This window comes from Salvelinus fontinalis, chromosome 7, assembly GCF_029448725.1.
Source record: "Salvelinus fontinalis isolate EN_2023a chromosome 7, ASM2944872v1, whole genome shotgun sequence".
NCBI lineage: Eukaryota > Metazoa > Chordata > Actinopteri > Salmoniformes > Salmonidae > Salvelinus > Salvelinus fontinalis.
Window position 1 is genome coordinate 27,891,707 of NC_074671.1, and position 24,700 is coordinate 27,916,406.

Consider the following 24,700-nt stretch of genomic DNA (forward strand, 5'->3'; position numbering starts at 1 on the left):
GAAATGAAATAATTAGGCCCACATCTATGGATTTCACACGACTAGCAGCCAGGCCCAGCCAATCAGAATGAGTTTGGAACATTTTATTTCAGCTCATGAAACCAGCACATTACATGTTGCGTTTATATTTTTGATCAGTATAGGTATATTAATAACTCAGATTTTCACCCCGCGTCACCATTTGAGAGTCAGGCGCTACAATTATTATTCCTCACTGGTCAAGATTATGTAAGTAAGCATTTCACTAGGTCTACACCTGTTGTATTCTGCGCATGTGCCTAATACAATTTCATTCAGCCAAAATTAATGTTGGAAAGAGAACATGGGTCATTTTAGTTTGCAATGTCTACTGTGAATATTACATACAAAATATTAAAAGTCAATTTACAGCTGTGTTGCACTGATTGTTCCGTTATTGCAATGTAAGTCTCAGAATAAAAAGGATTTGTTTGTAAAAAATTATAATCACTTTATTTGTCTATCCAATAGCTCACAAAACAAGAACTGAAAGGTACACAGCATTTCAATTATTGTACCCAGTAACAGTAGGATACATTAGTGTTTTTGTTAAGGATGTGAATAAACAGTCAACATAACTACACAATACAGGTATAACCAACATCGATATTGAAATTGATCTTCAGTTTGATAAAGCAAATCAAAGATAAATATTACAAATTGAAAGTAAAAGGATATTAAAACATAAGGCAATACATGTGTACAGTAAAAAACAAACAAATACTCACATTAAAAGAAACAGTTTCCTGTAGAGAAAATACACCTGCATTCACATTACTGCAACAAAATGTAATACAAAGTCCTACATAGTCTCACGAACCAGACCTGGCCTTGCTCAATAAGACCTGGCCCAGTCCATTGTGATTAAGCCGAGCAATAGGAAAATAACTTAATAAAAACATTTGTCATTTGAGACAACAGAGTTGCCAAGTAGGGGTTTGGACCCACGCACGTGCGTACACACACACCGAACTTGATATAGGTCAGTCAAAAAGCAAGGTAGCACCATGGAAGTAGATAATGGTATGCTACAGAATGCTACAAGAGCAAGGTGGGGGTGGGGGGTTCTAAGATGACATGGATTTGTTTTAAGGTCATACCATGGATCATTTAGCTATTTGATTTGGAATTTTAGGAGCCTTTTAGGTATCCCCAAATAATAAATAAAGCATGACAAAATATTACACTTTACTACCATAGCCCATAAACGCAATGAATTACACATTCCTAAACAGCAAGACAGCACAAAAATAAATCATAAGGAATAAGGTTTTTAAGTGTCTGTCCTATATCAAGGAGATAAGAAAGCTCAGGAATATACACTGCTCAAAAAAATAAAGGTTACACTTAAACAACACAATGTAACTCCAAGTCAATTACACTTCTGTGAAATCAAACTGTCCACTTAGGAAGCAACACTGACAATAAATGTCACATGCTGTTGTGCAAATGGAATAGACAAAAGGTGGAAATTATAGGCAATTAGCAAGACACCCCCCAAAACAGGAGTGATTCTGCAGGTGGTGACCACAGACCACTTCTCAGTTCCTATGCTTCCTGGCTGATGTTTTGGTCACTTTTGAATGCTGGCGGTGCTCTCACTCTAGTGGTAGCATGAGACGGAGTCTACAACCCACACAAGTGGCTCAGGTAGTGCAGTTCATCCAGGATGGCACATCAATGCGAACTGTGGCAAAAAGGTTTGCTGTGTCTGTCAGCGTAGTGTCCAGAGCATGCAGGCGCTACCAGGAGACAGGCCAGTACATCAGGAGATGTGGAGGAGGCCGTAGGAGGGCAACAACCCAGCAGCAGGACCGCTACCTCCGCCTTTGTGCAAGGAGGTGCACTGCCAGCGCCCTGCAAAATGACCTGGATTGCACAAATGTGCATGTGTCTGCTCAAACGGTCAGAAACAGCAAATCAGTGTTGCTTCCTAAGTGGACAGTTTGATTTCACAGAAGTGTGATTGACTTGGAGTTATATTGTGTCGTTTAAGTGTTCCCTTTATTTTTTTGAGCAGTGTATATATTTTTTTTTTGAACAAACACATTTAACCCCTTATTTTTGTTGGCACAAAACTACCTCCATTCATTTGTATGGGTTACCTTTAGGACTGGTCCAGCGACACTTGTGGACGTCAAAGCAAAACACGGAGAACCCCGTTGTGTTAGTGAGTCTACGATTTTCTGGATGTCTCCTGGTTTGACAAACAGCTCTGTAGCTCCGCCACTTTCCACTGCAGATGCTGAAGGGCGACATAGGCGGATGAAGTGGATTGAGACGTAGCCCATGCTAGATCTCTCTAGCTCAAACTGACAGATTTTGATGGGATTTTTTAAAATTATGTTATTTAGATAACACACCGGTGCATCAATAGACTCTAGGGGGTTTTAACATCAAGTTATAAGACTGAAAAGGTCAAACTATCATGGGGTGAGTTTCCCCAAAAACATTTTTTAAATAAATACAAAATATATATGTTAAACAGCTTTGAGTTGGAATGGTGTGAGTGCATACCAACAAAAAATATTGATGAGAGTAGACAGCTGATTGGCCAGCTCCTCATCCTTTATGCGGAAATAAAAAATAAAAATAAATAAAAATAAAAAAAGCTTTTTAACTGTCAGAAACACATTTGTGGTGGTTTTGAAGTGTTTTTTCTCCAATTCATGCTTTGGCCAAAAAGTATAGAATATAGAATGAGTCACGACATTATACGGGTATGAGTTATCAGAATTTTAAACTTTTAAAATAGATCCACCGGACAATTACTTTAAGGCTGTGTTTACACAGGCAGCCCAATTCTGATCTTTTCCCACTAATTTTACCAATCAGATTAAGCTCTTTTGCCAAATCAGAACATGACTGGCTGTCTAAGGCGGTCTACACTTGACACTTACATGCGACTTCGCCTATCAGAATATGAACATCACATTGAAAAAGACCGGTATAGATGCAAAAGTCGCATTGTGGTCGGATCTGTCTGACCACTTCAAGAGGTGGTCAGAGACGCATGTGTGGATTTCTTCTCATTCTGGACCCAATCAGGCTACCGAAGGTGCATGCAGTGGGCCACATCAGCACTCCGCCCACAAGTTTCCAGAAAACTTGTTTTGGGAGAGAGAAGCACCTTTTTTTTCATTAAATGTTGAAGGAAATACGTTCCTAGCGTGTAAGAAAGATGTTTGCTGACTTCAGTTAGCTAGTTGGCTAGCATTTATTAGAAAAACAAGGTTGTTTGGCTAGTTAAGCTAATCTGTAAGAAATCCCTTTAGCGTTGCTAACTACAGTGCCAGTCAAACGTTTGGACACACCTACTCATTCAATGGTTTTTCTTTATTTTTACTATTTTCTACATTGTATAATAATAGTGAAGACATCAAAACTATGAAATAACATGTGGAATCATGTAGTATACAAAAAAGTGCTAAATCTAAATGTATTTTATATTTGAGATTCTTCAAAGTAGCCACTCTTTGCCTTGACAGCTTTGCACACTCTTGGCATTCTCTAAACCAGCTTCACCTGGAATGCTTTTTCAACGGTCTTGAAGGAGTTCCCACATATGCGGAGCACTTATTGGCTGCTTTTCCTTCACTCTGTGGTCCAACTCATCCCAAACCATCTCAATTGGGTTGAGGCCGGGTGATTATGGAGGCCAGGTCAGCACTCCATCACTCTCCAGCCTGGAGGTGTGTAGGGTCATTGTCCTGTTGAAAAACAAATGACAGTGGGACTAAGTGCAAACCAGATGGGATGGCGTATCTCTGCAGAATACTGTGGTAGCTATGCTGGTTAAGTGTACCTTTAATTCTAAATAAATCACTGACAGTGTCACCAGCAAAGCACCCCCACATCACCTCCTCCATGCTTCACGGTGGGAACAACACATGCAGAGATCATCCGCTCACCTACTCTGCGTCACAAAGACATGGCGGTTGGAACCAAAAACCACAAATTTGGGCTCATCAGACCAAAGGAAAGATTTCTACCTGTCTAATGTTCATTGCTCGTGTTTCTTGGCCCAAGCAAGTCTCTTCTTATTGGTGTCCTTAAGTAGTGGTTTCTTTGCAGCAATTCGACCATGAAGGCCCGATTCATACAGTCTTCTCTGAACAGTTGATGTTTCTTCATAGCGCGTGATGGTTTTTGCAACTGCACTTGAAGAAACTTTCAAAGTTCTTGAAATTTACCAGATTGACTGACCTTCATGTCTTAAAGTAATGATAGACCGTTGTTTCCCTTTGCTTATTTGAGATGTTTTTGCCATAATATGGACTTCTGTATACCACTCCCACCATGTCACAACACAACTGATTGCCTCTAACACTTTAAGCAATGAAATTCCACAAATGAACTTTTAACAAGGCACACCTGTTAATTGAAATGCATTCCAGGTGACTATCTCATTAAGGTGGTTGAGAGAATGCCAAGAGTGTGCAAAGCTGTCATCAATGCAAAGGGTGGCTACTTTGAGGAATCTCAAATATTTTGATTTGTTTAACACTTTTTTGGTTAGTACATGATTCCTATGTGGTATTTTATAGTTTTGATATTTTCACTATTATTCTACAATGTAGAAAATAGTAAAAAATAAAGTAAAACCCTGGAATGAGTAGGTGTGTCCTGTAGCTTGCTGGCTAGTTACAGAGGTTAGCTGGCTAGTAGGCTACAGCCATCAAGTTGTGTCAGATTTATCTTGTTCCGCCGTTTGCAGAATGCATACTGGCATTTGAATATAGCATGGGAAAAGGGAAACCGGACACAATGTGGACACATTTAAAATTTAGTTTTAGACACATGACGCGTTCTTAAATTGCATGATCAGAACTCCATGATCAAAATACAAAAGCTGAATGAACTGTCAAGTCTCGACATGGTGAGTTAAAGAGTTGAAGTAGTCAAATGTAATGTCTGATGAAATTCCAATAACACGGAATTCAGTCAAAAGGAAAACATCATTTGAGGCTCAAAAAAAAAAAAAAAAAAAAGAGATACTCCAAACATTGCATATAACTGTTAATCTAGGTGTGGGGATAGTCAACTTCAGGGTTTTACCAAACTCTGTCCTTGGGACCCAAAGGGGTACACATTTTGGCTTTTGCCCTAGCACTACACAGCTGATTATTTGAATCAGCTGTGTAGTGCTAGTGCAAAAACCAAAACGTGCACCCCTTGGGGTACCGCAGAACGAGTTTTGGAAACTCTGGTCGACTTGTTCACAATCACAATGGACATCAAGGCATCAATGTTAATGACAGTGTGAATTTCTCGTCAATAACAATACAGTGATAAGCAGTCTGCCTGCCTTCCCGCTTTTGGAACAACGGCTACCATTGTTAACGGCGCAGACAAGACCATCTCGTCATTATGTACAGTACCTCACAACATCACCTTGCCAACCTGGGAAGGTAGAGAAGAGATCGAATCAAATGCTCGCTGTGGTAAACAGTAACTTCTGGCGGTTACTGAAGCCAATGTGGCATGTTGAATACATTTTCTTCGCACGAGTTTGGCTCTAACATTTGAACCGCTTTGGCTATAAGGTATTATTACTCCCCTTTATGATGATCACAAGGCACGTTAGAAGGGAATGTCACAAAAACCACAATTTGGCCACCATAAGAATATAATTTAATAGCAATGTCATAGGATTGGAAAGGCTGTCCTTAGGGCTATGGAGTGGAAAGGCTATCCTTAGAAGGGCTCTGATAGGCCAGATCGTTCTGTTTCGGTTTGCCACAGAGTGTCATGCAGTACGCCTGAATTAAAACCCAGACAGTTATATTGGTGCCATAATCTCCGAGTACGAGGTCTAAAGGGGATAAAATGCAACCGAGGTGGTTTGATGACCATACTCTTTTGATGAGTAACCTTCCTGGAGACTTGAAGACTTGTGTTAGCTTCCTGAATTCCTCCCAATGGGCTTTAGGTAAGTGGGCTAACAGTCTTCTGACATGCAGGAGACCTGGTTCGAACCCAGTCAGTCACAAGAGCAAGATTAAATAGGGAGTGGAAAGGCTCGACAGGGTTATTGAACTATATTCCTAAGGGGGCAAAATAATGTTTTTTTGTGACGTTCCTTTCTAACGTGGCGTGTGAGCATCAGAGGGGAATAGAAAGCCCTGCACCCCCCACGGTAAACTTGCCCAAGCCTCCCCCATTTCTCCTTTACCCAAATCCAGAAAGCTTATGTTCTGAGAGAGCTGCAAAATTTGGACCCCTACAAATTAGCAGGGCTAGACAATCTGGAACCTCGCTTTCTAAAATAGTCAACCGAAATTGTTGCAACCCCTATTACTAGCCTGTTCAACCTCTTTCGTATCGTCTGAGACCCCCAAAGATTGGAAAGCTGCCCCTCTTCAAAGGGGGAGACACTATAGACACAAACTGCTACAGACCTATAAATATCCTACCCTGCCTTTCTAAGGTCTTGGATAGCCAAGTTAATAAAACAGATCATCGACCATTTCGAATCCCACCGTACCTTCTTCGATATGCAATCTGGTTTCCGAGCTGGCCATGGGTGCACCTCAGCACGCTCAAGGTCCTAAATGATATCATAACCGCCATCGATAAGAGACAATACTGTGCAGCTGTATTCATCGACCTGGCCAAGGCTTTCGACTGTCAATCACCACATTCCTATCGGCAGACTCAACAGCCTTGGTTTCTCAAATGACTGCCTCGCCTGGTTCACCAACTACTTCTCAGATAGAGTTCAGTGTGTCAAATCAGAGGGCCTGTTGTCCAGACCTCAGGCAGTCTATGGGGCTGCCACAGGGTTGAATTCTCGGGCCGTCTCTTTTCTCTGTATACATCAATGATGTTGCTCTTGCTGCTGGTGGCGCTCTGATCGCAGACTACACCATCCTGTATACATCTGGCCCTTCTTTGGACACTTAATTAACCTCCAATGCCATACAACTCTCCTTCCATGGCCTCCTACTGCTCTTAAATGCAGGTCAAATTAAATGCATGCTCCTCAACCGATCGCTGCCCGCACCTGCCCGTTCTGACTTAGAATATGTGGACAACTACAAATACCTAGGTGTCTGGTTAGACTGTAAGCTCTCCTTCCAGACTCACATTAAGCATCTTCAAAATAAAATTGGCTTCCTATTTCGCAGCAAAGCAACTAAGCATCCTTCACTGAAGCTGCCAAACATACCGATCCTTGACTTCGGTGATGTCATTTACAAAATAGCCTCCAACACTACTCAGCAAATTGGATGCAGTCTATCATAGTGCCATCCGTTTTGTCACCAAAGCCCCATATACCACCCATCACTGCGGCCTGTACTCTCTCGTTGGCTGACCCTCGCTTCAAACTCGTCGCCAAACCCACTGGCTCCAGGTCATCTGTAAGTCTTTGCTAGGTAAAGCCCCTGCCATCACTGGTCACCATAGCAGCACGCGCTCCAGCAGGTATATTTCACTGGTCACCCCCAAAGCCAACACTGCCTTTGGCCGCATTTCCTTACAGTTCTCTGCTGCCAATGACTGGAACGAATTTCAAAAATCACTGAAGCTGGAGATCAATATCTCCCTCACTAACTTTAAGCACCAGCTGTCAGAGCAGCTCACAGATCACTGCACCTGTACATAGCCCATCCAACTACCTCATCCCCATACTGTTATTTATTTATTTTGCTCCTTTGCACCCCAGTATCTCTACTTGCACATTCATCTACTGCACATCTATCACTCCAGTGTTTAATTGCTAAATTGTAATTATTTCACCACTATGGCCTATTTATTGCCTTACCTCCCTTATCTTAACTCATTTGCACACACTGTATATATACTTTTTTTTCTCTCTTGTGTTAGTTATTCCATGTGTAACTGTGTCGCACTACTTTGCTTTATCTTGGCCAGGTCGCAGTTGTAAATGAGAACTTGTTCTCAACTAGCCTACCTGGTTAAATAAAGGTGAAATAAAAAAATAAAAAAACCTAGGTTGCATTAAAGTCACTCAATAGTTGCATGATAAGCCTTGCAGAGTAAACGGTCTTTATGGAAAATGTAGTTGCAGACGGTGTACTCTAACTATGGTGGCAGAGATGGTCATCTTTGGTGCATAGCCACAAGTCACCAGCCTGTTGTGACATGAATCAGGGTAATGTTCAGAGAAAACCTTTGGCGGTACTACACAAACTAAATATTCAGGTTTCAAAATGTTTTGTTTCCCTGCCTATTGAACACAACTACTTTGCCAAAAAACGAGCAGTATTTAAGAAAAAAGTTCACGGAGGACCTTAAAGAGCGACTGACCCTAAAAAGCAACATCTTCTGGGAGACCCATATGGCTGCGCACTATTGGCCCAGCGTTGTCTGGGTTAGGGGAGGCTTTACTTGGCTCATTGCGTTCTAGCAACTTCTTGTGGCAGACAAGGCGCCTGCAGGCTGACTTCGGTCATCAGTTGAACAGTGTTTCCTCCGACACATTGGTGCGGCTGGCTTCCTTGTTAAGCGGGCGGGTGTTAAGGAGCGCGGTTTGGCGTGCCATGTTTTGGAGGGCGCATGACTCGACCTTCGCCTTTCCCCGAGCCTGTTGCAGCGATGAGACAAGATCGCAATTGAATATGACTGAATTGGGGAGAAGGGGGGTGAAAAAATATGGCCTCAGTAGCATCGAGTCAAACATTTAGTGTCAAAATCTACTACTAAGTGTATGTCAAACTGATATTTGCGAGACGATAAATACAAATTATGTCACGGAATGAAGATTAACATAAGTTTTCCGTGTGTTGGGTTTATTTTAATACTGCCCACAAGCCAGCACCCAAGTAATCATCAATTTGGAGCACAGCTCCACACTACTTGATCATAATGCCTATGGGGCTAGTCAGGGACATTTCATTTATTTAACTAGGCAAGTCAGTTAAGAACAAATTCTTATTTACAATGACGGCCTACCCCGGACAACGCTGGGCCAATTGTGCGCCGCCCTATGGGACTCCTAATCACAGCCGTATGCGATACAGGATGTGTACATGGGACAATATCTCTAAATTTCAATGATTTAAAAACTTCAAACCAACAATAAATTGTAGAAATTCATATACAAATATTGAAAGCATTTAAATGAGACAACTAAAATGATGTACATTGTGTAACTTATAGACGGTCCCTACTATTCCCAGAGATAGGCTATCCAAAGTCAAACCAACTTTGCCAAGGTAGCACACCAGCCGGCTGAAGCTAATTGGCTAACTCTTCCCATCTGCGAACACACAAGAGACACCTACATCAAACCATACCATGAAACCAACTCCCGTTTGAATTCAGTCATGGAAACTAGCATTTCTTAATGAACCAAGTCTAAAACAAGGCAAAATTAGGAAGTGCAGTAGCCCTTTAAGACCAAAGATCTATGACATGTTTAGATATAATCCAGTTGACCCAGCCTGTAACAAGTGGGTCTGAGGCAGCGGTAATGGAAAGGACTTGGTGATATAGAAACCAAGAGAAAACGTAACAGAGAATATGGTGATTTCTGGTAATGCTCCTTAATTACAGGACCCAACTTTTCCAATGGAAAAAGTAAATGAAGTAAAGGACAGGTAAATTACCAAACAAGTTCAGGTAAACTGTCAAGTTTCACACCCTTCTACCATAATGAACGAGAACCCAAAAAATTGGTCTTCTCTCCAAGAATGAATGAAAGGGAGTGTAAATAATGAAACTGTGATTCCCCTCACAACAGAGGAGAACAAAGCTTGTTAGTGGGCTTATGTATACGATTTTGAAGTTTTGAAAACTTAAGAGTGTATGCATCAATAGTACATCTAGATTTGTGGTTTCTTTTTTAAATAATTCAGTGCCTAACTAGTCCTGGGCCTAGAAAGAATATACAATAGTGATGAAGGACATGCTTCTACAGAAAGTATGATCAGCTTAGCCTATAATAATAGACTAAACCAGATGGCACAATTAGAAAAATATAACTCAATTGATTAAAACAAAGTAATTTCAATATGACTGAAATGTGGTCTAATATCCATCTTACAATATAGTCATCTCGGTTTTCATTTGAAACCTGTTTTGTCATTGCTTCTCTTGTTTGTAGCATTGCAAACTTTGTGGACTATTTGTATTCAACTATGAAGTTAACGGCAGTCAGAGACAAACACTTTGTGTTTCTGAGATGGTGTGTAAATTTATGCGGGAGGGCAAAAGATATTCTGACACTTTAGCTGTTCTACAAGTGGTCTGAAGCAGTTGTTAGATACAAGTGTTTTCAAATGGAAAGTTAGTAATGATGGTTTTGTGAAAAAGCGCTGAGATTTAACGATGCTCCTACGAAATTTCTAACGAACTTAGCCTTAAGATGCTTTTGGGAAACCCAACCCTGGAGGCATGCAGGCTTTTTTCTTGTCATTAAATCAGGTTAATTGGTGTCAAATAATTTCAGTTGGAAATGGTCCCTCAGAAATAGGAAAATGTTCTGGGTTTGGGGCTGTTCAAGATCTCAGTCATAACATGACCATGGTCTTGTTGGGTATGCTTACATTTAACTTCTTATGGCTGCAGGGGCAGTATTGAGTAGCTTGGATGAAAGGTGCACAGAGGTGCCCAGAGTAAACGGCTTGCTCCTCAGTCATAGTTGCTAATATATGCATAGTATTATTAGTATTGGTAGAAAACACTCTGAAGTTTCTAAAACTGTTTGAATATGTCTGAGTATAACAGAACTCATATGACAGGCATAAACCTGAGAGAATCCAAACAGGAAGTGGAAATTCTGAGGCTGGTGGATTTTCAACCAAGCTCCCATTGAAATCCCAGCGAGATCTGGATGAGTTTTCACTTCCTACGGCTTCCACTAGATGTCTACAGTCTGTAGAACTTTGTCTGATGACTCTACTGTGAAGGGGGGCCGGATGAGAGGAGAATTAGTCACCACTGCCATGAGGTGACCATGCGCATTCACATGAGGACCTCCGTTACACCGCTCATCTGAAGTCAATCTAATTCTCCGGTTGGAACGTTATTCAAGATGTATGTTAACAACATTCTAAAGATTGATTCAATACATCGTTTGACATGTTTCTACTGACTGTTACGGAACTTTTGGACATTGTCACGTTTTAGTGAACACACTTTGTGACTTTGGAATTGTTTACCAAACACGCTAACCAAAGTAGCTAATTGGACATAAATAACAGACATTATCGAACAAATCAAGCATTTATTGTGGACCTGGGATTCCTGGGAGTGCATTCTGATGAAGATCAAAGGGAATATTTATCATGTAATTTCTGGTTTCTGTTGACTCCAACATGGCGGCTAATTTGACTATAGTTCTGAGCGCCATCTCAGATTGGTTTGGTTTGCTTTTTCCGTAAAGTTTTTTTGAAATCTGATACAGCGGTTGCATTAAGGAGAGGTATATCTATAATTCCATGTGTATAACTTGTATTATCATCTACATTTATGATGAGTATTTGTTGAATAGATGTGGCTATGCACTATCACTGGATATTTTTGGAATTAGTGAACGTAACACACCAATGTAAACTCAAGATTTTTTTTATATAAATATGAACTTTAACAAAACATACATGTATTGTGTAACATGAAGTCCTATGAGTGTCATCTGATGAAGATCAAAGGTTAGTGATTAATTTTCTCTATTTCTGCTTTTTCTGACTGCTATCTTTGGCTCGAAAAATGGCTGTGCTTATTCTGTGGCTTGGTGGTGACCTAACATAATCGTTTGTGGTGCTTCGCTGAAAAGCATATTTGAAATCGGACACTTGGTGGGATTAACAACAAGATTACCTTTTAAAATGGTATAAGACACATGTATGTCTGAGGAAGTTTAATTATGAGATTTCTGTTGTTTTGAATTTGGCGCCCTGCACTTTCACTGGCTGTTGTCGTATCATCCCGTTACCGGGATTGCAGCCATAAGAATTTGTTATATTTACGTAAAAAAATAAAATAAATCATATTTAAAATCAGCCTACAAAGAGCCAAGCCCAATGTTTTTACCACATTAACTCCATCTCTAACATGTGGTCCAGAAGAACTAAAGAGGCTGCAGGTTTGAGGAGTGTCAGAGCATAGAGGATCGAATGAGCAACAAGGATTATGAGACTGCCAAGTCTGTCCATGAACCACTTGCCACAGTCAGTGCCACTCACCTTTTGTTCAACCAACCAGTTACTTCTGATCCAAGACTAGAATCCCTGGGTACCAGAACCAGGATTAAGGGGCTTCTATGGGCACAAATAAAATGCAAAAATAGGTGAAATATTTATATACACAACGCAGTCATCACTGACCCCCTTGTCACTATAAAATGCAGCATCTCTCTCTAATCCTCTTGGCCAAACTTTTGCTTTTCTTCTTGCCGTTTTTCTCTTTACTGTCCTCCATCTTTCTCGCTCGGATCTCTCTCATCAGGTCAAAGAAAACCTGCAAAGATGAGTATAAACACAGTCCGTCTACAGATATGGCACCATGTTACTATGTAACATCCAAGACAACCTTCTCTGCAGTTTGTGAATGCAGAGGAGCTGGGAGCAGAATGCTGAGCCCTGGATGGTAGATGCAACCCCATCTGGCTCACCTTGTCGACATTGGCACGGGTTTTGGCAGAGGTCTCCACGTAGCACACGCCCCACTGTTCAGCACGCGCCTTGGCCTCTTCCGCGCTGACCTGCCGCCGGTCCTCCAAGTCAGACTTGTTCCCCACCAGGAGGAAGGGCGCACTCTCATCCTCCTTCACCCGCAAGATCTGCTCCCTGCAGAGCAGAGTCATTAGATGACAGTGGAGCTATGACATGTAACAACTATGGGACTATGATATGTAGCTACATGGAGTTGTTATGCTGCTCAACCTGAAGTCTGCTGTAGCTGCAAACGACTCTGCCTCAGTGATGGAGAAGACACAGAGGAAGCCCTCCCCACTGCGGAAGTAGTTGTCCCGGATGGCAGCATAGTCCTCTTGTCCCGCAGTGTCCAGGATGTCTATCTGGACCTCCTCCCCATCCAGAACTACCTTTTTCCTATAGCTGTCCGCTTTGGTTGGTTCATAGTCCTCAACAAACTAAGGGGGTAGCATCAACAGACAATAAATTACTACCAAGTGAGTTCATGCACACAACTGCAAAATTGGGGAAATGAGATCAGCCTAGAATCAAGGCCGGCCAAACTGACGTTTGGTTTAGACCACCAGAAGGTTCCAGGAATGTATATCTTTTCTTATCAACCGAATGTGCCGCTTAGTTCATGGAGGTTACTCATGTAACTGGTTCTGATATCCACCAAAGCGGTTCGTACAAAGAGCGGTTTCTGTTCTCTTCATACAAATTTGGCTTGCAGATCTCCTTTCCTACACAAACAGTAATTGCCTGATGAGCTTCCCTGACGTTATCCTGAACATCCCAAAACAATTCTGAAAACATTTCACTTACCGTTGCAAATAGTTACAGCATTACCATATTCAAGTCATTTGCCATTTTCTAATTAGCCTTAAGAACATAGAAATATGGCTGCAGTTTGTGCTACAATAGTTAATAAGGCAATAAAAAGAAAAATGTAATTGTGTGTATACATCAGCCTAGAACATCCACATCGGTGCACCTCTAATGCAAACATCTAAATTGAGAGTATGTAGAAATGATAATGGACCAATATAAGTCAAAAGTTGACAACTCTTTTCAGGGTTTTTCTTTATTTTGACTATTTTCTACATTGTAGAATAAAGCTCTGATGAAGGCCATGAAGCCGATACGTAAACTTATTAAAGATCAGTGATACTATCAAGAGCAGTGTGCGGTTTCCTATTTCCTTCAGAATAATAGTGACGACATCAAAAAATTGTGATGAGGTAGGCAGATTGGATGGGCTTTTTACAGATGGGCTGTATACAGCTGCAGCGATTATTTAGCTGATGTTTAAAGTTAGAGGGAGATAAGTCTCCAACTTCAGAGATTTTTGCAATTTGTTCCAGTCATTGGCAGCAGAGAACTGTAAGGAAAGGTGGTCAAAGGAGGCGTTGGCTTTGGGGATGATCAGTGAGATATACCTGCTGGAGCAGGTACTACGGGTGGGTGTTGCTATCGTGACCAGTGAGCTGAGATAAGGCAGGGCTTTACCTAGCAAAGACTTATAGATGACCTGGAGCCAGTGGGTCTGGCGACGAATATGCAGCAAGGGCCAGCCGATGAGAGCATACAGGTCGCAATGGTGGGTGGTATATGGGGCTTTGGTGACGGATGGCACTGATAGACTACATCCAATTTGCTGAGTGTTGAAGGCTATTTTGTAAATGACATCGAAGTCGAGGATCAGTAGGATAGTCAGTTTTACGAGGGTATGTTTGGCGGTGTGAGTGAAGGAGTCTTTGTTGCGAAATAGGAAGCCGATTCTAGATGCTTAATATGAGTCTGGAAGGAGAGTTTACAGTCTAGCCAGACACCTAGGTATTTGTAGTTGTCCACATATTCTAAGTCAGAACCGTCCAGAGTAGCGATGCTAGTCGGGCGGGCGGGTAGCAATCTGTTGAAAAGCATAAATTTAGTTTTACTAGCGTTTAAGAGCAGTTGGAGGTCACGGAAGGAGTGTTGCATGGCATTGAAGCTTGTTTGAAGGTTTGTTAACACAGTGTCCAAAGGGCCAGATGTATACAGAATGGTGTCATCTGCGTAGAGGTGCATCAGGGATTCTCTCGCGGCAAGAGCGACATCATTGATGTATACAGAGAAAAGAGTCGACCGGAGAATTGAACCCTGTGGTATCCCCATAGAGACTGCCAGAGGTCCGGACAACAGGCCCTCCGATTTGACACACTGAACTCTGAGAAGTAGTTGGTGAACCAGGCGAGGCAGTCATTCGAGAAACCAAGGCCATAAGAATGCGGTGATTGACAGAGTCGAAAGCCTTGGCCAGGTCGATAAAAACAGCCGCACAGTATTGTCTGTTATCGATGGCGGTTATGATATCGTTTAGTACCTTGAGCGTGGCTGAGGTGCACCCGTGACCAGCTCGGAAACCAGATTGCACAGAGGAGAAGGTACGGTGGGATTCGAAATGTTCAGTAATCTGTTTATTAACTTGGCTTTCGAAAGACTTTAGAAAGGCAGGGAAGGATGGATATAGGTCTGTAACAGTTTGGGTCTAGTGTCACCACCTTTGAAGAGGGGGGATGACCGCGGCAGCTTTCCAATCTTTAGGGATCTCGGGCGATACGAAATAGGTTGAACAGACTGGTAATAGGGGTTTCAACAATGGAGGTGGATAATTTTAGAAAGAGATGGTCCAGATTGTCTAGCCCAGCTGATTTGTACGGGTCCAGGTTTTGCAGCTCTTTCAGAACATCTACTATCTGGATTTGGGTGAAGGAGAAGCTGGGGAGGCTTGGGCAAGTAGCTGCGGGGGTTGCAGAGCTGTTGGCCGGTGTTGGGGTAGCCAGGAGGAAAGCATGGGCAGCCGTAGAGAAATGCTTATTGAAATTATCGATTATTGTGGATTTATCAGTGTTGACAGTGTTTCCTAGCCTAATTGACTGCGTGTATTGGTTCCTGACTTCCCTGAAACCTTTGCATATCGCGGGGACTATTCAATGCTTGTGCAATCCGCCACAGGAAGTTTTATCGCGGTATTGTTCAAATGTGCTGGGAATGTTCAAAAAGTACTGATACACACTGAAATCCTTTCACCAAGTTTAATATTGAAAACCAACAAATAAAATTAGCAGCACTATGCACTTTGTGTACATAAACATTAAAATAATAACATTAAAGATGTCACCATGTGGCCATGAGGTAAAAGCTTCCCTAGTGCAGGTTTAAACGAACACAACCTTAAGATATCAAATAAACAAATAAAATTAGCAGCACTCGCTTTGAAGTGAGGCACGGCAATCTTCAACAGCCTCAGAAAGCCAGGCCTCTCAACAATTTGAAATGGCATCATGTCCTTCGCAATGTAATGTGAAAGGGCTGCAATGAGGTCTTTCATATTACATTGCCATGGACATGATGCCATTTTAAACCGGTAGCCATTTCATCCCTACAGTGTGGTGAAGGCGCAACGGCGCCTCTTCAACCTCCGGAGGCTGAAGAATTTTGGCTTGCCATCTAAAACCCACAAACTTTTACAGATGAACAACTGACAGCATACTATCGGGCTGTATCACCGCCTGGCACGGCAACTGCACCGCCCACAACCGCCAGGCTCTCCAGAGGTTGGTGCGGTCTGCATAACGCATCACCGGGGGCAAACTACCTGCCCACCATGACACCTACAGCACCCAATTACAAGGAAGGCCAGAAAGATCAAGGAAAACATCCACCCAAGCCACTGCCTGTTCACCCCGCTACCATCCAGAAGGCGAGGTCAGTACAGGTGCATCAAAACTGGGGCCGAGAGACTAACAGCGAGAGGCTGCTGCCTACATAGACTTGAAATCATCACCACTTTACTAAATGGATTTCTAGTGACTTTAATAATGCCACTTTAAAATTATTTACATTTCTTGCATTACTCATATCATATGTAAACTACTGTTAAAAATATATGATTTTCTTTAAAAAACAAGGACATTTAAGCGACCCCAAACTTTCGTCCATTAAAATAACACCAAATTGATCAGAAATACAGTGTAGACATTGCTAAGGTTTAAATGACTATAGTAGCTGGAAATGGCAGATTTTTTATGGAATATCTACATAAGCATACAGAGGCCCATTATCAGCAACCATCACTCCTGTGTTCCAATGGCACGTTGTGTTGGCTAATCCAAATGTTATAATTTTAAAAGGCAAATTTATCATTATAAAAACCTTTTGCAATTATGTTATCACAGCTGAAAACCGTTGTGCTGATTTAAAGAAGCAATAAAAACGGGCCTTTAGACTAGTTCAGTATTTGGCGCATCAACATTTGTGCGTTCGATTACAGGCTGAAAATGTCCAGAAACAAGGAACTTTCTTCTGAAACGCGTCAGTCTATTCTTGTTCTGATAAATGAAGGCTATTCCATGCGAGAAATTGCCAAGAAACTGAAGATCTCATACAACGCTGTGTACTACTCCCTTCACAGAACAGCGCAAACTGGTTATAACCAGTATAGAAAGAGTGGGAGGCCCCGGTGCACAACTGAGCAAGAGGACAAGTACATGAGCGTGTCTAGTTTGAGAAACAAACACCTCACAAGTAATCAACTGACAGCTTTATTAAATAGTTCCAGCAAAACCCCAGTCTCAAGGTCAACAGTGAAGAGACTACTCTGGGATGCTGGCCTTCTAGGCAGAGTTGCAAAGAAAAAGCCATATCAGACTAGCCAATAAAAAGAAAAGACTAAGATGGGCAAAAGAAGACACTGGACAGAGGATGATTGGAAAAAAGTGTTATGGACAGACTATCTAAGTTTGAGATGTTCAGATCAAAGAACATTTGTGAGATGCAGAAAAAATAAAGATGCTGAAGTGCTTGACGCCATCTGTCAAGCATGGTGGAGGCAATGTGATGGTCTGGGTGTGCTTTGGTGGCGGTAAAGTGGGAGATTTGTACAGGGTAAAAGGGATCTTGAAGGAGGAAGGCTATCACTCCATTTTGCAATGCCATACACCGTGGACGGCACATAATTGGAGCCAATTTCCTGCTACAACAGGACAATGACCCAAAGCACAGCTCCAAACTATGCAATAACTATTTACGGAAGAAGCAGTCAACTGGTATTCTGTCTATAATGGAAAGGCCCCCAGTCACCTAATCTCAAACCTACTGAGCTGTTGTGGGAGCAGCTTGACCGTATGGTATGGACGAAGTGCCCATCAAGCCAATCCAACTTGTGGGAGGGGATTCAGGAAGCATGGGGTGAAATCTCTTCAGATTGCCTCAACAAATTGACAACTAGAATGCCAAAGGTCTGTAAGGCTGTAATTGCTGCAAATGGAGGATTCTTTGACAAAAGCAAAGTTTAAAGGACACAATTATTTCAATTAAAAATCATTATTTATAACCTTGTCAACATCTTGACTATATTTCCTATTCATTTTGCAACTCCTTTCATCTATGTTTTCATGGAAAACAAGGACATTCCTAAGTGACCCCAAACTTTTGAACAGTAGTGTATATACTGCATTTTATACCATCTTGCCTATACTGCTCGGTCATCATTCATGCATCCATATATATATATATATATATATATATGGATATATATATACTTATTCAATCCCTTTACTTAGATGTGTGTATTAGGTAGTTGTGGAATTGTTAGATATTACTGTACTGTCGAGAAATAGAAGCACAAGCATTTCACTACACTCGCAATAACATTTGCTAACCATGTGTATGTGACCAATAAAATTTGAAGTAACAAACACATCAACTGTTCAGAGGAGACTGCATGAATCAGGCCTTCGTGGAATGCTGTTGTAGCCATGCTGGTTATGTCTACCTTGAATTCTAAATAAAATCATAGTGTGTCACCAGAAAAGCACCCCTACACCATCACAGCTCCATGTTTCACGGAGGGAAACGCGCATGCGGAGATCATCCGTTCACCTACTCTGCATCTCACAAAGACACGGCGGTTGGAACCAAAAATCTAAAATTTGTACTCAGACCAAAAGGACAGATTTCCACTGGTCTAAATGTCCATTGCTCGTGTTTCTTGGCCAAAGCAAGTCTCTTCTTCTTATTGGTGTCCTTTAGTAGTGGTTTCTTTGCAGAAATCCAACCATAAAGGCCTGATTCACAGTCTCCTCTGAACAGTTGATGTTGAGATATGACTGTTACTTGAACTCTGTGAAGCATTTATTTGGGCTGCAATCTGAGGTGCAGTTAATAAAATTAACTTATCCTCTGCAGCAGAGGTAACTCTGGGTCTTCCTTTCCTGTGGCAGTCCTCATGAGAGCCAGTTTCATCATAGAGGTTGATGGTTTTTGCAACTACACTTGAAGAAACTTTGAAAGTGATTGAAATTTACCAGATTGACTGACCTTCATGTCTTGGACTGTCATTTCTCTTTGCTTATTTGAGTCGTTCTTGCCATATTGGTCTTTTACCAAATAGGGCTATCTTCTGTATACACCCCCTATCTTGTCACAACAACTGATTGGCTCAAATGCATTAAGGAAAGAAAATCCACAAATTAACTAGGCACACCTGTTAATTGAAATGCATTTCAGGTGAATAACTCATGAAGCTGGTTGAGAGAATGCCAAGTGTGTGCAAAGATGTCATCAATGCAAAAGCTGGCTACTTTGAAGAAAAATATATTTTCATTTGTTTAACACGTTTTTGGTTACTACATGAATCCATACGTGTTATTTCATAGATTTGACGTCTTCACTAGTATTCTACAATGTTGAAAATAGCAAAAATAAAAAACCCTTGAATGAGAAGGTGTGTCCAAACTTTTGACTGGTTGTGTGTGTGTGTGTGTGTGTGTGTGTGTGTGTGTGTGTGTGTGTGTGTGTGTGTGTGTGTGTGTGTGTGTATATATATATATAATTTTTTTTTCTTCCTGTCCCTCGAGCCAAAACGTTTAGCCACCTCTGGCCTCGAAAGTTGGATGTAGGCCATAAACATCTGTTATCCAGAAGAAAAGTAGGCCTTCTAAAACAGCCAACAAAATATGCTCTTCTGACAAATATTATTTCTTACCTCGTCATACATGAACTGCAGAGTGAGGGCTGACTTCCCCACTCCACCACTGCCCACCATGATCACTTTGTGGAGGGCCAGAGAGTTCTGCCCTTTGGGCTTTGCTGTTGCCATGGTGATTCACTCCAAGTAAAGAGGGTTTAAGGAGAGCAAGACGTTCGGGAAGGAACCAGGAGGGGAAGAGGGAGGATCTGAGGGTAAGCCAGATAGATTGGACAGCAGACTCCAACTGCAACGTGATGCAGAGTGAGCTTGTCCCCTAAAATGAAAAAATAAATAAAAACAAGAAATAACATGATTTGCAGTACATCAAATACAGAATTCACACTGCTGCAATGTATACTACCGCCACAAGGGAGCACTCTCACAGCAGTTAAGACAACTTGGCTGGATCAGTGAAACTGAGAATTGAGAAATGTCTTAAGAGAAATACAGTGCATTCGAATAAGTATTCAGACCCCTTGACTTTTTCCACATTTTTTTTTTTACGTTACAGCCTTTCTAAAATGGATTAAATATTTTTGTCCTTCAATCTACACACAATACCCCATAATAACAAAGCAAAAACTGTTTATTATTTTCTCATTTATTAAAAATGAAACAGAAATACCTTATTTACATTAGTATTCAGACTCGTTGATATGAGACTCGAAATTGAGCAACGGTGCATCCTGTTTCCATTGATCATCCTTGAGATGTTTCTACAACTTCATTGGAGTCCACATGTGGTAAATTCAATTGATTGGACATGATTTGGAAAGGCACACACCTGTCTATATAAAAATGTCCCACAGTTGACAGTGCATGTCAGGGCAAAAACCAAGCCATGGGGTTCGAATGAATTGTGCGTAGAGCTCCGAGACAGGATTGTGTCGAGGCACAGATCTGTGGAAGTGTACCAAAACATTTCTACAGCATTGAAGGTCCCAAAGACAGTGGCCTCCATCATTCTTAAATGGACGTTTGGAACCACCAAGACTCTTCCTAGAGCTGGCTGCCCGGCCAAACTGAGCAATTGAGGGAGAAGGGCCTTGGTCAGGGAGGTGACCAAGAACCCGATGGTCACTGACAGACCTCATGAGTTCCTCTGTGGAGATGAGAGCATTCCAGAAGGACAACCATCTCTGCACCAATCAAGCCTTTATGGTAGAGTGTCTGAGTAAAGGTTCTGAATATTTATGTAAATGCCCTACTTTGTAAATTTTTGGTGCAAATGTATTAAATGATCTAAAAACCTGTTTTTGCTTTGTCATTATGGGGTATTGTGTGTAGATTTGGGGGGTACTATTTAATCAATTTTAGAATAAGGCTGTAACGTAACAAAATGTGGTAAGTCAAGAGGTCTGAATACTTACCGAATTCACTGTATGTCCTAATTCCAAACAAGGATTGGTTAGCATTCAGTCCATTAAAAACAAGAAATAGGACGCTGTAAGGGAAGCGAGGGAGAGGCAATGTGTCAGGGAAATAAAGGTATTAGCTATGCTACAGTGGAATTGTAAGTGAAATGTCAAGTGCTGTATGGTGTTTTTGACTAGGAAGCCATCGTAGCTAGCCAGTTCACGTTAGCTAGTTTTGCTGACGCTAAGCAAGCTAGCGTTACGTAGCTAAGCTAGTTACTGTAGTTAGCTACATAAAACTAGCTAGTTTCACATACTAAAACAACGAGGTGTACTGTAGCTCACTGGCTAACGTTATGTGCAAAACGACAAACTAAAGCTAGCTACTTAAGCCAGGTGACTAACGTCAGCTAACTTGTTCTTCAAAGTGCGGTAGAAGGATGGGCTAGCTAGCATGCATTGGAAATAACCTTACCTTGGGACACTATGAACGATACAGGCTACAAAAATGACAGCTGCAAGCTGGTTTGAAGAAATCGTTAACTTACCCTCTTCTCGCGATCCTGGCGACAAGAGCTAGTCAAGTCTTCTTCTTTGTTATCTACTTCTTCTTCTATGGTATCATGGCGGTCCGCAAGAAATCGTTTAAGTCATGCCGCCACCTACTGTGCTGGAATGTACGATTAACCATGAGCTGCCCAATTCTGTATTACCATGAAAAGAAAAGAAAAAAACAAATAAATCCTTAACTTCTACCACACCCTCCCCCTCCCATTAAACACTCCACCCTTAGGATTGTTCAGCATGTCAACAACCATTTCAACAGCAACATCTGTTACCCCCAATTTCTATTTAGCTGTGTCTGCAATAACCTTCAACCTGGAATTTCTGCTTTCCACAACCCAAATCGTATTGATAACCTTAACAATAAAAGCTATGACCTCAACTTTATTCATTATCAAAGTATCCTTTGACACTGCACATTCATGAGCACAAGATTTCTGAACAAGTTTCGAAACCATGCCAGGACCATCAGAAGCACCAGCCCCGACAGTCAGTACATATACTACAGGTACATCCATGTGAACTCCATAAATCCGCACTGTAGTTCTACCAATCTGTTTTACGGCCTCTGCATACGATACATCATGACTGATCTTATATCTCTGAGCCTCTCTCTGTACCTGGCATCCACCAAATGCTGCACTGTGTTCTCCCCCACAATTACAGCACTTAACCTTCACATTGCTTCCAGTCACCGTAATCATGTTCCCCTCCACACTTGGCACATCTTTTCTTTCCTTTACATTGAGCAGCTACATGTCCCATTTGTTGGCATTTAAAACACAGCAGTGCATTTGAGACAAATTCTCTAACATTGAAACTAAGGAGTCCTATCTGTATTTTTCTCAGCAAGACTTTCTCAAAACTCAGCATCACTGATATGCTTTCACATCTTTGACCCTCTTTCCTACTGATCAACCTTTTGGCCTCAATCACTCTGCCACAGTGATGACTCCCCTCAATCTAGCATAAGCACCAGGGACATGGCTTTTAAACTTTTCCATTTCCAAAATCTTCTCTTGCTGAGCTTGGCTACCAATGAACCAAGCTAATTTCACTTCACCTACCTTTCTCTACGGCATTAGTTAGATGGACAGAGTGTGAGGCCCTGTGGTCTCATCAAACACCATGACAACTTTCCACTCCGACACATCACTAATCTTGCTTCCTAACTTGGCCCTCTTTATGCTTTTTAAATTAGACGCTCAACTGCTTTCTGTATCTTGATCTCTCCTCTTCCTGGCTTTCCACTATCGACCATTCCGGTCCTTGACCCTCATCCTCCAGCTCCATAACATCCGTACTGACACCCATATTGTTCGCATTCCAGCACAGCTGATGCTTCACCAACTTTTTCTCCATTCCGTCCGCACTACTCGCCACCATTTCCCATTCCCCGAACTATGGTTCAACTCTACACACTTCACCAATCCGACCACCTCTTCTTTGGTATAATGGCGTACGCCACAATTATATGTGCATTCCACCACCTACTGTACAGGTGGATAATAAAGATCCCAAAAGGAAATAATGTAGGGTAAAGATCAAATAAATATATAACAATTCCATACAATATGAATCTGCTTGCTTTTCTGTTATAATCAAGTCCATACACAGGCTCAGAAGGATCCTGTGAAGGCGGGACATTTTCTGGCGACAGTAGTCCTTGCAGTGCTTCTGCCGGGAAGTCTTGGAGGCCAAAAACTTCTCAGCTGCAGCTATAATGATGTTCAGCTGCTTGGGCTTCTTGGACATTTGTGCAGTACAATTAATAACTGAGGCTATAAATGCTACAAAATCCACCTTCTTCACACTAAATGTATCCAGATAACTTGACTGAGGTATATCATTTGCAACTGGTTGCGGTGCATCCACCGCCATATCTTCTTCAGAACTGTGGCCTCTTGCCCCTTCAACTCTCTTCACCGCCTCCACATAGGAGATGTGCTTTACAGCCATGATCTTTGACACATCGACGTCTTTCACGGCACTCAGGGAATTCGGGAATATGATCCCCACCACAGTTGCAACATTTTACATTCACAGACCGTTCAATAACGTATTCCTTCCGCCTGCAAACATTTGACACGTGGCCAAACTTTGTACATTTCTTGTATTGCACAAACGCTCTTATATAGCCCAGATTTACATAGGATGGTAGATACTCTTCATCAAACATCAATAATAGAGATACACTTTGCTCCTTTTTAGTATTATCCATACGGCTCAATCAACGTGCATTAACTACTCCTGTAATTCTTTGCCTAAGATATTGATTATCAATATCCAACGGGACGCCAGAGATAACACCTTTTACCTGTGCCCTGCTCCGGATATCAAAGCTGTCCACTTCATGCACCGATAACTTTGCGAGCCACACTACACGTTCCTTTTGCTCTTTAGATACACACAATATCAACAACATACCACTCCTGGTTACTTTGACTGCATCCACTTTTCCCAATGCCTTCTTCACCATCCTTGTGATGTGTAGAATTGCAGGAAATTAGATTTAAAATTGTGAATATTATCTCTGCCCCATGGCAAAATATCTAGAATTGCAGGAAATTAACTTTAAAACCTTAATGTCTCTCCAGCGTCAAGACGGAGGCCACTAAAAGACCAATTAGCTAAAGAAATAATAGAATTGGGCTGTCTGTGTCAACATAGCCTAAATGGTCGGTGAGGCATGTTTCTTCTAGCTTACATAACATATTTATATCTGGACGTTGCAAACCGTTGTTTCCTGCTGAACGCACCCCAAGTATCGACCAGAACAGACTAGAGGGATACTTCGGGATTTTGGCATTGAGGCCCTTTCTCTACCTCCCCAGAGTCAGATGAACTAGTGGATTACATTTTTATGTCTCTGTGTCCAGCATGAAGGAAGCTAGAGGTGGGTTTGCGAGCGAACGCTAACATACTGGACACAGAGACATAAAAATGATATCCATGAGTTTGTCTGACTCTGGGGAAGTAGATAAAGGACATCTTTACCAAAATTCCAAAGTATTAAAGCCTAACACTGTGATAATCCAAAATGCACATAAACTGTAATTTCATCATTTAACATTAATATTTCACAAAATAATCAATACTTCTCAATAGTTATTGTATCAATGGCCAATGCAAAGGCTATTACATTT

At 41.6% G+C, this 24,700-nt stretch overlaps 1 protein-coding gene across 4 annotated transcripts; it reads right to left on the reverse strand.

The window, feature by feature from the left end:
- Nucleotides 1–444: 444 nt before the first annotated feature.
- On the reverse strand, nt 445–21,626 carry LOC129859328 (ras-related protein Ral-A-like). Of its 4 annotated transcripts, none has more exons than XM_055928963.1 (6): nt 21,539–21,559; nt 21,006–21,079; nt 19,651–19,909; nt 12,870–13,078; nt 12,599–12,773; nt 445–12,444 (listed from the first exon to the last, which is right to left on the reverse strand). In XM_055928963.1, exons 3-6 carry the CDS (start codon nt 19,762–19,764, stop codon nt 12,322–12,324), a joined length of 621 nt encoding a protein of 206 aa, XP_055784938.1. In that variant the 5' UTR covers nt 19,765–19,909; nt 21,006–21,079; nt 21,539–21,559; the 3' UTR covers nt 445–12,321. The 4 variants fall into 4 exon arrangements, with proteins under 4 accessions (XP_055784938.1, XP_055784941.1, XP_055784940.1 ...); XM_055928966.1 differs by lacking the exon at nt 21,539–21,559 and adding an exon at nt 21,466–21,502; XM_055928965.1 differs by lacking the exon at nt 21,006–21,079 and having other exon boundaries at nt 21,539–21,626.
- Nucleotides 21,627–24,700: the final 3,074 nt, after the last annotated feature.